Genomic DNA, 14,220 nt, shown 5'->3' with positions numbered 1-14,220 from the left:
GTGTGTGCCGAGAGTGGGTGACTAATGGGTGATTTTGCCACGGGATTTTTGCCTTAGTTACGCCCCTCCTCTCAGCAGTAGCGCGCAGAACTTGAAGCAGTCTAGCAGGAGGTGCACCGGCGTGCGTGACAGCCTGTGCCTGCGTGCATTCGTTTCCCGCCCAAGGACCGGCGCAGCGGCCACGTCCTTGCCACAGCCCCGCCCAGGAATGCCCTACCCCCAGAATGCCCGTCCATGCCCCCGTCATGCCCCGCCCAGCCCCATTGGCGCTACACCACAGTTTGAATCCCACCACCATGGGAACCTGTTACTAAATTTTTTGGATCCCACCACTGGGCTGCTCCCCTGCTGGATTATCTCAGGTGGATTCCGCACAGCATAAATGTAAGGAAAAGATCCATTTTGGCATTTTGTGTTCCCATAGCATGGGACAACACAAGCGTCAGCCAAAACTGATCTTTTTCCCCGCTTGCTGCACAGAGCTCTTGGCTGTTTCACAGTTGTGCCTGCTACTTTCTCTGTGAGGATTCTCTAGCACGACGACCGTGAAAAGGAGATGAATACAGTTTGTCTTGCCTAGCGATCCTCCACATGCATATTTTCCCCTTTTTCTGTTTTGAGCAGGCTATCTGCAAAGCTATGGCATATTGCAGCTTCTCTAATCATGTCGCCATAGCTTCACAGACATCCCCCTCAAAACAAAACAACAAAAATGACACGTGCATGGGATTGCTAGGCAAAACAAACTTTATTCATCTATTTTTTTACAGCGCAATCGCACCCAGATGAGTTGCAAACAGAGGAAATATCCTTGTGGAAAATCTGCTGCAGCATACAAAATGGTGGGCACGACTGGTGGAAATGAAAGTAAGAGATATTGGGTGAGAAAATTAAGCGTTTCCTCCCTGCTGATGTTCGCTCAGCAGGCAGGACTCGTCTTTAACCCAGTTTGGGGGGAAAAGATTTCTAGTTTAGTGATTTTTTAAAAACCCGGGTTGAGGGGAATAAAATGAGCTGAAGTCATTTCGGGGATGAGAGCTATGCAAAGTTCTCCCCCAAAACGCTTTTCTGAATGTTTTAACATTGTTTTTGAAACTCATATAATTTATTGTGATTTTAATACGTATGTTAGCTACCCTGAGCCTGATAGCCAGGGAGGGCGGGATATCAAATCAAATAAACTAACAAACGAATGAACTAATGAACTAACAAACTAACTATTAACATATTAACCAATTCACTGAGTTCCTCTAAATCTAATTTTAATTGCCAATGATATTATTATTAAGTAACTGATTCAGCCACATATTAAAAAACACAATACTCATATCATGTTGGTGATAACATGGGAGTTGCTCTAGTATTTGGGCAAACCTCTACCATAGATCCTCTGAAGATGCCAGCCACATGATCCTCTGAAGATGCCAGCCACAGATGCAGGCGAAACATCAGGAGAGAATGCTGCTAGAACACGGCCATACAGTCCGGAAACCCCACAGCACCCAAGTGATTCCGGCTGTGAAAGCCTTCGACAATACTCTACCATAGAGTTTTTGCCCAAATACCAGAGTGTCTCCCACTTCGTCAGTAACATGATGATGTCTCTTCTGTAAGCTACATTAATGCGCAGACAATGGTGGCCCACCAGTTGCCTGGCAACCTGAACTAGGTAGGTCCCAGTTATGTGTACGATTATTCTTGTTATATATACATATGGTCGACAATTTTTATCAAGCATATTGTTGAAACTGTATGCAATCCTAGGCAGACTCGCTGTGGGGAAGGAGATCAGGATCAGAGAAAGCATAAAAGGCATTCTGTAGATTATTTAATGTATTTCTTGGGTGCCATTTTCCTTCTAGGCTTGCCAGCCTCCCAGAATCACCAAAAAAATCCTAATAAATTAAGAAATGAATCAACAAATAAAATTGACAACTGAGCTCAGCTCAAGTTCCCCCTCCCTGGGCCCTACCCCAAATCTCCGCTGATTTCCCAACTCGAAGTTGGCCACTGTAACGGTTGAAAATATTCTAAATGACAATAACAGATACTCTTTTCCAGGACCATGATGACTACAAAGAAAGCCTTGGCTTGGAAGACATCTCTTACTTGTTTAGAAATGGCACCGACGGTTATCTCAACTACAGCGAGTCGGATTACAACGAGAGCGAGCTGTGCTGCCCAGACCCACCCTGTGACTTCTATACCATCCAAGCCTTTGAGGGGGTCTTCCTGCCTTGTTTCTACATCCTGATTTTCCTCATGGGGTTGTGCGGGAACGTCATGGTGATCACGGTCTTGCTGCGTTCCAAGGAGCCCTTACCTGGGACAGATGTGTTTATCTTCAACCTGGCGATCGCAGATGTCCTGTTGGTGGCCACGCTGCCGTTCTGGGCGGCCCAAGCGGTGCACAGCTGGGTCTTCGGTGATTTCCTGTGCAAGGTGGTTGGCAGTATTTTCAAGATCAATTTCTACGCCAGTATCTTCTTCCTGGTCTGCATCAGTTTTGATCGGTACCTCTCCATCGTGTACGTCATCCGCATGTATAAGAGGTCCAAGTCCGCTTGGATCGTCCTCAGCTCCTTGGCTATCTGGGTCTTCTGCATTCTTCTCGCAGTGCCGGATTTCATATTCCTGAACGTTGAGTTCGATTCCCGTCAAAACACCACCTCGTGCTCCCTCAATTTTGGCTCCGGCTGGAAGATCATTCTGCGTATTTTCAACCAAGTGGTGGCTTTCTTCCTTCCTCTGTTGACCATGGCTTACTGCTACTCCCACATCATCTTCACACTGCTGAGCTCCAAAGGTTTCTCGAAGCAGAAGGCCCTCAGGGTTATACTGGTGGTGGTTGCGGCCTTCTTCCTCTGCTGGATTCCCTACCACTTGGTGATGCTCATCGACACCCTGATCGACTTCAAAGTCTTGGAGCCAAGCTGTGGGTGGGAGTCCAGGTTGGACATTGCAGAGACCGTCACAACCAGCTTGGGTTTCTTCCACTGCTGCCTCAACCCCCTCCTCTACGCCTTTGTCGGGATCAAGTTCTGGAACAGATTCCTGGAGCTGCTGGAGCAGGTGGGCTGTGTGAGCCACAAGTTCCTGAAGAGACACGCCCGCTTGCCAAGCCGCCGGAGAGACTCAACGTGGTCTGAGAGCACGGAGGCCTCCTACGCAGGTCTCTGATAAGCCCGTCTGCATTGCGGAGGACTCGGCTTCTCAAGAATTCTTCTGTGGTTCTGCAAGCGGCAAATGCGTTTATTTTGACCCACTCTGGTCTAACCAAACATTGCAGATTTCTGAAATGACACCCACCCACCCACCCACCCACCCACACACACACACACACACACACACACAAATCAAAACTTGTTTTCTTAACACATTCATGGATTGAGTTCTGAATTTTGTCAAAGGCTTTCACGGCCAGAATCACTGGGGTGTTGTGTGGTTTCCGGGCTGTATGGTTGTGTTTTAGTAGCATTTTCTCCTGACGTTTTGCCTGCATGTGTGGCTGGTATCTTCAGAGGATCTTCAGAGCTGAAACATCAGGAGAAAATGCTACTAGAACACGGCCAGACAGGCCGGAACCCACCCAACACTTCAGTTCTGAATTTTGAAATTTCACTTGCTGTCCATTTTTCAGATTGGGAAAAGATGTATTGCCAAATGTTATCATTTCAGACTCAACACTGAGATTCATTAGGTGTGTTTGAATTCCACTACCCTCAGCCCAAATACTCAATTACCGTAATTGGATTGGAGAGTTTCGAAAAGTGTACCGAGACATTTGAAGGGCAAATATTTTGGAACTTACGATGTGCAGGATTCATTTCCATATTATAAGCAAAGGATAAATTGACCAGCTGGTGGAGTTTTTCAAGGCATCGACTGACTCATAATAAGAAATATGAATCATAGAATCATAGAGTTGGAAGAGACCCCCAGGGCCATCGAGTCCAACCCCCTGCCATGCAGGAACACACCATCAAAGCACTCCTGACATATGATCATCCAGCCTCTGTTTAAAAACCTCCAAGGAAGGTGACTCCACCACTCTCCGAGGCAGTGGATTCTGCTGTCGAACAGCCCTGACGGTCAGGAAAGTCTTCCCAATGTTTAGGTGGAATCTCTTGTCCTGCACCTTGAATCCATGACTCCGTGTCCTAGTCTCTGAGGCTCCTCCATGCTAAGCAAGAGGGGAAGGTACACACCAAAGTGAAAATGAAGAAAACTTGTACCAACAGGCTACAATGAAGACTTCAAAAAAATTAGTTCTCCCACTGGAGTAGCAATTGACTTTTAAGTAACCAAAATAAACTTATAATTTTACAAACAGTCACCAAATGTTTTGGAAAAATTTGTTTTCGTTCTCCCATTGCAGTAATATATATAAACATAAGTTAGAACGGCACGGCAATGTAATCTCAATGTAAATATAACAGCTAGCCAGATTCTAGATAATTAACCAACTGGCCTCGTTAAACTTCGAGAGGCATAAGAACAAACCAATTGCAGAGCGTGGTCCTCACTGATTGTAACCATCATTGTATTTTGAAAAACCCTGACCTGCCTTTAACAGCCGTGAAGTTTAACGAGGCCAGTTGGTTAATTATCTAGAACAGTGGTGGTGAACCTTTGGCACTCCAGATGTTATGGACTACAATTCCCATCAGCCCCTGCCAGCATGGCCAATTGGCTGATGGGAATTGTAGTCCATAACATCTGGAGTGCCAAAGGTTCGCCACCACGGATCTAGAATCTGGCTAGCTGTTATATTTACATTGAGATTACATTGCCGTGCCGTTCTAACTTATGTTTATATATATATTTCTCCAATGGGAGAACGAAAACAAATTTTTCCAAAACATTTGGTTACTGTTTGTAAAATTATAAATTTATTTTGGTTACTTAAAAGTAAATTGCGACTCCAGTGGGAGAACTAATTTTTTGAAGTCCTCATTGTTTGAAGTCTTCATTGTAGCCTGTTGGTACAAGTTTTCTTCATTTTCACTAGTCTCTGAGGCAGACCTGGCCATTATACAGCCCGGGGGCCACATCCGGCCCGCCGGATGACCCTGACTGGCCCCCCTGCCTTGCTGGGTAGCGAGGCGCCTATGAAAGCCCCGCAGAAGCCGGTTGCCTTGGCTGCCTGCTTCTGCGAGGCTTTCAAAAGCGCCTCGCCCCCCTGCCTTGCTGGGGAGTGAGGCGTCTTTGAAAGCCCCGCAGAAGCCGGTTGCCTTGGCTGCCGGCTTCTGCGGGGCTTTCAAAAGCGCCTCACCCCCCTGCCTTTTGGCCCGGCCCTCCACAATATTTTCTGTTTCTTATGCGGCCCCATGGAAAAAATAATTGCCCACCCCTGCTCTGAGGCAACAGAAACCAAGCTTGCTCCCTCTTCGACATGACATCCCTTCACATATTTAAACATGGCTATCATGTCCCCCCTTAACCTTCACTTCCCCAGACTAAACACCCCCAACTCCCTAAGCCTCTCTTCGTAGGGCACGGACTCCAGACCATTTACCATTTTGGATTCGCTCGCATCAATCAGCGAGACGGGAACTATTTTTTTACCACAAACCAAGCAAGCTACACAAACTGTGCTACAGGGCCGAGTAGATCTTTTGATTTTCGTTTAAAGAGTTGAGTTGAGTAAGGCTGGAGGGGGCAGGCTGAAAGAACGCGGCAGAAACTGACTGGAACCGGCAGCTGTAGCAAAACACGTAGGACGAGGATGATTGAGGGACTAGAGCGCCTTCCTTATGAGGAGAGGCTGCAGCGTTTGGGGCTCTTTGGAGAGGAGACGTCTGAGGGGGGATATGACTGAAGTCTATAAAATGATGCACGGGCTAGAAAATGTTGACAGAGAGAAATTTTTCTCTCTTTCTCACAATACTAGAACCAGGGGGCATCCATTGAAAATGCTGGGGGGAAGAATTAGGACTAATAAAAGGAAACACTTCTTCACGCAACATGTGATTGGTGTTTGGAATATGCTGCCGCAGGAGGTGGTGATGGCCACTAACTTGGATAACTTTAAAAGGGGCTTGGACAGATTTATGGAGGAGAAGTCCATCTATGGCTACCAATCTTGATCCTCTTTGATCTGAGATGGCAAATGCCTTAACAGTCCAGGTGCTTGGGAGCAACAGCCGCAGAAGGCCATTGCTTTCACATCCTGCAGGTGAGCTCCCAAAGGTACCTGGTGGGCCACTGCGAGTAGCAGAGTGCTGGACTAGGTGGACTCTGGTCTGATCCAGCTGGCATGTTCTTATGTTCTTATGTTCTTATGACACTTAAATGTTTGTTTAGCAAAGTTGTGTTCCCCACAGCCATGCTGCAGCTGCAGGAAATGGCTATTAAAAAATTAAGTGGAGCCTGTTCGAGCTCAGGGTGCCTCTGTGAAGGGGTGAGGACTCCCCACCCCCACCCCACCCACAACCATTTCCTGTGCCAAACAGCACCAGGGGCATTTCCTCCATTTTTGCTTCTGCCCATGGAAACCAGACCCAACTTTTTAAAAAGGGAACTTCTAGTCTGGCTCTCAGTTCTCTCTAAATCCAATCCGATCCAAAAACCTTTATTAGGCATAAACCAGAAGTACCATACATGCCAAGTACAAAAACAGGATCATTGTTATATATCATGTAGAACATGGATTAAAAATGTAGCAACTGCTTCAGAAATTTCTACATGAGGGCTGTTCAATAGCTTAGACATTTTTAGTTTGTCTGAGAGAAACATAAATTCTAAAGGTAGTAAAGCTCCCAGATCGGTTCTAATATCATTATACCTCGAACAGTAAAGCAGGATGTGAGGGATTGAGTCCATAGCGTTGGGACAGTACCGACAACAACGCTCACTTTGTGGGATGTTAAGGAAACGACCTTGAAGACGGACAGAGGGGAATGAGTTGCACCTTGCTCTGGTCATGACCCATCTGCACTTATAATTCACAAGCTGTTCTAAGTATACAGCAGGGCTAGATTTCGGGGGTGTGATCCCAAAGGATAGAGGGGAACAGGAGCTTTGTGCAGCCTCTTTAAATCCAAGGTTTGCAGTTTTGAGCTGTGGAAAACAGCATATCAACCGAGCTCTCTCTCTTTCTCTCTCTCTCTCTCTCTCTCTCTCTCTCTCTCTCTCTCTCTCTCTCTTGCTGTCTCAAGAGAGCATTTGTCTTTTCACAAGCATGCCTGATATCCAAACACCAAAACATGTGCAGAATTTTTTGTAACTGTGCTGAAAGCTTGAACATTTGCCTTGTATATTTGCGCGGAAAGTTTGGCTACAGGAAAGGACAGGTTTGAAAATGTCAGGGGCATTGTATCTAGGCGATTGAGATGCGTTGCTAGCTCCATGCGGTTGCCACAAGATATATGTAACCCGTCTGCTGTATGTTATCAGTGCTGCTCTGGGACAGCCTTTCCTTGATCTTTGCTTTATGGCTTCACACACTGAGTAGATAACTAGGCTTTCCCCTGACATTTTGGTCTCATGGGAACTGGGATTGTTTCCGTTATCCTGTGGGAAGAGGAGGCCGGGTGGCTCTCTGTCTCTACCTATCACTGACCTTGGGGCACCTAGCTCCAAACTAACTCTTTCTCACATTTCTTTAGGAAATGGGAGGGGTGGGTTAACATCAGGATAACGGGGATTGCAAAAGCAAGGTTCATCAGAACTGGCTTTTTCAAGCTGGATGCTTTGATGCTGCTTATCAACAATACAGAGTTCATTCGTTGCTTTAAGGTTCAAGATCTAACAGAAAAAGAACATACGGAGGACCGGGAAAGCCTAGAAAGAGGAAGACTAGACGATGACATTGCGTGACTGATCAAAAAAACCCGAATTCTGCTGCAGACAAGGTAAAGAAAAAAAATACTTTGTTGTGGGCGCAGCCAAACTTTCTGAAGGCTTTGGAGTATAGTCTGCATAATCCACTTGCAAAGCTTTAGCTCAGTCAGGTGTGTACTGTTAACTGTATTTTTATTTTGTATATTTCTGTAACCAATAAAACTGGATTGTACCTTTGCTTCTTACTGCCTGGATTTCACTCCATAAAATCCCAGAGAAAATAATTGCCTGCACTTGCAATAAGGTTTGTTCCCTTTGCAGAGAAGGAAGGGATATCCTTGTTAGGTCTCTGGATTCTGTCTGTCCTCCTCCTCCTCCTCGTCCTCGTCCTCGTCCTCGTCCTCCTCCTCCTCCTCCTCCTCCTCCTCCTCCTCCATTAATTTGTCTAATCCCCTTTTAATGTTATTGATACCAGTGGTGATCGCTCAGGACCTCTGACAGCAAATTCCAAACTTTAATCAATTGCGGTGTAAACAAGTATACCCTTTATTCTGTCCTGCGGCACAGTCCCTGAGCCACAGCTGGAACCCCAAGGACGATCTGGCTCTGTTTCCTCCTGGACATTTTAATGCCCCCCCCCCTTTTCCCTGCCTCCCACAAATATTGGGACATATTCAGGTGGAATGAATGCAAAGGAAGTAAGAGGAGGCTGGCGCCATCTTATGGCCAATGGGGGATATCACTGGGGATCACCCAAGGATTTGTTAAAAGACTGTAATGATCACCTAGTCCTGGGGTCTGCAACCTGTGGCTCTCCAGATGTTCATGGAATTGTAGCCCACCAGTCGCTCCAGGGTAAAGCATCAAAGGCAAGAATCTTGCTAAAATTAGAAGAAATCTGGTCCGTACTCATAAAGGGGGATTCTCTGGGGTTCGCTCCATGGCAGAAAGGTAGGCTATGGCCAGTGGTGGCGAACCTTTGGCCCTCCAGATGTTATGGACTACAATTCCCATCAGCCCCTGCCAGCATGGCCAATTGGTCATGCTGGCAGGGGCTGATGGGAATTGTAGTCCATAATATCTGGAGTCCCAAAGGTTCGCTACCACGGGGCTATGCAAACAAAACAAGACAAAACAAAACAAAAACCACCAAGGAATGCTTTAAACAGCTTAGAATTTGGAGACTGCCTTTCTGTTGAGGTTAAATTCTGGCACAAAAATGTGAATTCCACCCAAGCGCAGTTGCGAATGTGATTTCGAGTGCAACAGCAAAGACAAACTGCAAAAGAACTCCATCTGGACAACGTGCAAACATGCTTCACCCTCCTGTGAGGTGGACAAAGCATAGACCCCACCAATGTTAGGGTCTGTTACTCCGGTCATCAAAGGAGAATCAAGAAGGTTCCAAGAGCTTTACTGGAACCCTGTCAGCCCAAGGCTCAGTTAGCCAAAACTAAAGTTTCTCTAATCTGGAGGAACCAGGTTTGATTCCCCGCTCTGCTGCCTGAGCTGTGGAGGCTTATCTGCAGAGGTGGGATCCATCAGGTTCTCACAGGTTCCCGAGAGTAGGTTACTAATTATTTGTGTGTGCTGAGAGGGGGTGACTAATTGGTGATTTGGCCCCTTCCTCCACCCATCCCTACACAGCCCCAAACACATCAACATGAAGCCGCGGAGTTCAGCATAGCCACAGCTCTAGAGTAGAAGCTGTCTCTAAGCTGTCTCATCTATAAAAAGAAAATGGATGGATGGGACATTGCAGTGGTGAACCGTCAAAGGACCCTCAGCAACACTCAGCTGACAGATAAATACCAAGTTGCAGGAATCTCTTGAAGCTGGGAGGGCTCTCACCCTTGACAACCAGACTTCGCACAACAGCAGATTTGGCTAATGTGGTCCACCCCCCATGATGTGGCAGGAGGGCCTGAGGTTGGAGCCCTCGCTGCTAATATCCAGTGGAGGACTTTCCTACCTTCCCTGATGAGCTCAAATGAACAGTAAGACCAGTCCTAACCAGACCAAATGGCCAGTGAGGATGACCCAACAGAAGTATTGTGATGCAAGATTGTTTACTGTCATCGCTGTGGCAACACCTAGACTTGGATAGCCTCAGGCTAGCCTGATATCCCCCCCCCCCCCCGCCCTCTCTGAAGCCAAACAGGGCCAGTCCTGGCTAGTACATGGATGAAAGGCCTTCAACACCAAGGGAGTGCCAGAGGGGCAGGCGATGGCAAACCACCTCCGAACATCTCTTACATTGAAAACTCAACCAGGGCTTGCCATAAGTCAAATGTAATTGACAGCAAAAGAAAAATTTATTAAAGCTGAGAAGAAAATATAACTATGCCCGATGCCACAAGCATGTGGAATTTTTTGCAGTAAAATAGAAAAATCAGATAGATCTAATGCACATAGTGGTACGACAAACTAACTTACAGAAGACCAGAAGCCACTGGGAGATACCAGCCCACAACAAGGTCCCACCGTAGAGGGAAGGAGGCATCTGAGATCGCACCAGCTTCCAAAAGGAGGCTTAGATTCCAAAGGGGCACCTTAAGAAAATTGCAGCACGTAGGCCACTGGAACGATGGGCATTTGCTCTGTCTCAGAAAGAAAGAAAAATAATCTGGACACCCCCGAAGGGTGACGTGGACACCGAAAATGAAATTCTCTTACGGTGTCACCTATATGCATGTAAAAATACCAGAAATTGCAATCGCAGAAGCCAAAAAAAGCTAACAGTTTTGAGAAATAAGGACTCACTCAAGAAGGCCAAGGAAAACTCCATCCAGTATAAAAAGTGTTGGCCTGGAAGCAGAGGAAAACAACAGAGCAGGCAAACAGGGGCCTCTTTAATCGCCTTGCATTCTGCAAGAAAGCCAAGGCATAATCCCATACAAGGAGGAATACTGGATTTCTGTCTCTGGCTTCCACCCCCAATGGCAGAGGGACTCTCTGCAGGACGGGCAGTGAAGTCCATGAACCTTTCCTTGGGGGACTTTCCTACCTGCCATGATGAGCTCAAATGAACAGCATGGAAAGTCCTAACCAGACCAAATGGCTAGTGAGGATGGCCCAACAGAGGTGTTGTGATGCATTGCTATGGAAACACTCAGAATTCAGTAGCCCCGGGCAAGCCTGATCTCCTCTGATGTCTGGAGCCAAGCAGGGCCAGTCCTGGCTAGTACTTGGATGAACAATGTCAAGTGTGCTAAAGTTGTGAAGTTGCGAGAGGGAATGAGTGCAAGCCTCCCAAACCAGCTGACAGTTTTTTGCCCCACCCTAGAGTGCCGAAAACTCAACCAGGGCTTGCCATAAGTCAAATGTAATTGACAGCAAAAGCGATCTCAGATGCCTCCTCCCCTCTACGGTGGGACCTTGTTGTGGGCTGGTATCTCCCAGTGGCTTCTGGTCTTCTGTAAGTTAGTTTGTTGTACCACTATGCGCATTAGATCTATCTGACTTTTCTAATTTAGTGCAAAAAATTCCACATGCTTGTGGCATCGGGCATAGTTATATTTTCTTCACAGCTTTAAATTTTTTTCTTTTGCTGTCAATCCATTTGACCTCCAACAGCCTACAGTTAAGTTTTCACCGTAAGAGACATTACCGGTGAGGTTTGCCATAACCTGCCCCTGTGGCACTATTGAAGGCCTTTAAATCAACAGAGACTTCAACAACTCGAAACTGTTTGGCTTCAGAGAGGCCGGGGGGGGGGGGGGGGGGGGCAGGCTAGCCGGAGAATATCCAAGTCTAGCGACCATATAGCGACGGCAGTCCGCTGTCTTGCGTCACAATACTTCTGTTGAGTCATCCTCCAACCACAGTTGAAAGGGCTACATTACTATTCATTGAGCTCATCAGGGAAGGTAGGAAAATCCTCCACTGGATATTAGCAGCGAGGGCTCCAGCCTCAGGCCCTCCTGCCACATCATGGGGGGTGGACCACATTAGCCAAATCTGCTGTTATGCGAAGTGTGGAGGTCAAGGGTGAGAGCCCTCCCAGCTTCAAGAGATTCCTGCAACTTGGTATTTATCTGTCAGCTGAGTGTTGCTGAGGGTCCTTTGAAGGTTCACCACTTCAATGTCCCATCCATCCATTTTCTTTTCTTTGCAGATGTAGCACATCTTACAGACAGGACATTCAAGCAGAGTTGGGATCCAGCAGGTTCTCACAGGTTCCCGAGAGTAGGTTACTCATTATTTGTGTGTGCCGAGAGGGGGTTACTAATGGGTGATTTTGCCACGTGATTTGTGCCTTAGTTACGCCCCTCCTCTCAGCAGTAGCGCGCAGAACTTGAAGCAGTCTAGCAGGAGGTGCACCGGCTTGCGTGGCAGCCTGCGCCTGCGTGCATTCGTTTCCCACCCAAGGACCAGCGCAGCGGCTGCATCCTTGCCACAGCCCCACCCAGGAATGCCCTGCCCCCAGAATGCCCGGCCATGCCCCCGTCGTGCCCCGCCCATCCCCATTGGCGCTATGCCACAGTTTGAATCCCACCACAATGGGAACCTGTTACTAAAATTTTTGGATCCCACCACTGCTCATCTGAGGAATTCAGATTCGCCTGTGCACTCCCACACACGCCAGCTGGGTGACCTTGGGCTAGTCACAGCTTTTCGGAGCTCTCTCAGCCCCACCTACCTCACAAGGTGTTTGTTGTGAGGGGGGAAGGGCAAGGAGATTGTAAGCCCCTTTGAGTCTCCTACAGGAGAGAAATGGGGGGGGGATATAAATCCAAACTCTTCTTCTTCTTCTTCCTCTCTGGCCCTGGTATATACCTGTAAATTACAGAAGGTTCAACCCATAATCCCCCACCCTCGCATTCCCATAATATCAGCATGAGAAAGGACGGTGGGAATAGAGGCATTGTTCAGGACGGACAGTTCACACCCTCAGAGAAAGGCAGATAAGAATGAATGTTGAAGCTCTCTTGACTAGTTACATGCAAGCAGGGGGAGGCCTCCTTAGCCTCAGGCGATGATAATGGCCGAGCCATCTGTGACCTTGGTGTGGCCGTGCGAGATGCCAGGCCGAGAACGGCACAGGCCTGACAACCACACAGTCACTCCACACTGTGCCATGGACAGAAACATATCTCACCATGACATGCCTCTGAAGATGCCGTAGATGCGCTGTAGATGCGGGGAAAATGTTGGGAACAAAAACTACCAGACCACGGCCACAGCACCCAGAAAACCCGCCCTAGAGGCTGGAGTGAGTGGGAGATCCGGGTTCGGACCTTCACGCTTTTTGTGGTTATCCTGTAGCCCATTATTCTCAGAGCTTGACATACCTTACAGGCACTGGCGTAATGCCCATTGGGCAAGGTGGGCAGCTGCCCAGGGCATCACCTTGTGGGGGGCATCAAAATGCTGGGTTCGTTTTTGGGTATTTTAGTGGTTTTCCATTTTTGGCCTGCAGGGGGCGCAGTTTTTAGGCTAGCGGCACCATAATTTCAGCGTATCATCAGAAGACTGTCCTTATGCTACCCCCCAAGTTTGGTGAGGTTTGGTTCAGGGAGTCCAAAGTTATGGACTCCCAAAGGGGGTGCCCCATCCCCCATTGTTTCCAATGGGAGCTAATAGGAGATGGGAGCTACAGTTTTGAGGGTCCATAACTTTGGCCCCCCTGAACCAAACTGCACCAAACTGGGGGGGTATCATTAGGGCAGTCTCCTGATGAGACCCTGAAAGTTTTGAGACTGTGCCTTCATAAATGTGCCCCCCCACAGCCTGCAACCCCCATTGACAGCAATGCAGAAAACTCAATGCAGAACAAAGATTCTTGGGCAAATTTCTAGGATGTTCCTGCAGGGGGTGCATTTTTGGATCTATCGGCACCAAAATTTCAGGGTATCATCTGGAGATGATGGAAACCTCAAGGTTTGGTGCAGTTTGGTTCAGGGGGTCCAAAGTTATGGACCCTCAAAGGGTAGCCCCCATCTCCTTAGCAAAGAATGGGGGATGGGGCACCCCCTTTGAGGGTCCATAACTTTGGACCCCCTAAACCAAGCTGCACCAAACTTTGGGGGTCCCATAAGGACAGTTTCCAGATGATACCCTAAAATTTTGGTGCCGATACATCCAAAAATGCGCCCCCTGCAGGCACCAATGTCCTGGTGCAAAAAAATTTGGTCGTGGTGGAGTGGCTGCCCATGGGGGGGGGGCATCCAACTCAGGTTTTGCCCAGGGCTACAGTTTGCCCAGGGCTGCCTCATTACGCCCCTGCTTACAGGGCTATTGTGAAGATAAAATTGAGGCAGGCAGCATTGTGTACATCGGGGGTGGCCAACATATGGTGCTCCAGCTGTTCATTGGGCATGCTGCCATGGGCTGATGGGAATTGTAGTCCATGAACATATGGTGCTCCAGCTGTTCATTGGCCATGCTGCCATGGGCTGATGGGAATTGTAGTCCATGAACATACGGTGCTCC

General features: G+C 47.8%; 1 protein-coding gene across 1 annotated transcript; it reads left to right on the top strand.

Annotated features, from left to right (window-relative positions):
- The first annotated feature begins 2,034 nt into the window (after window positions 1-2,034).
- CXCR3 (C-X-C motif chemokine receptor 3) lies at window positions 2,035-3,279 on the top strand. Its single transcript, XM_048501716.1, has one exon. The coding sequence runs from the start codon at window positions 2,035-2,037 to the stop codon at window positions 3,178-3,180; it is 1,146 nt and encodes a 381-aa protein (XP_048357673.1). The 3' UTR covers window positions 3,181-3,279.
- The last annotated feature ends 10,941 nt before the right edge of the window (window positions 3,280-14,220 follow it).

The sequence above is a fragment of the Sphaerodactylus townsendi genome, linkage group LG06 (assembly GCF_021028975.2).
Source record: "Sphaerodactylus townsendi isolate TG3544 linkage group LG06, MPM_Stown_v2.3, whole genome shotgun sequence".
Classification (NCBI taxonomy): domain Eukaryota; kingdom Metazoa; phylum Chordata; class Lepidosauria; order Squamata; family Sphaerodactylidae; genus Sphaerodactylus; species Sphaerodactylus townsendi.
The sequence above is the reverse complement of the archived record's forward strand: the minus strand, read 5'-3'. Positions and strand labels throughout refer to the sequence as shown.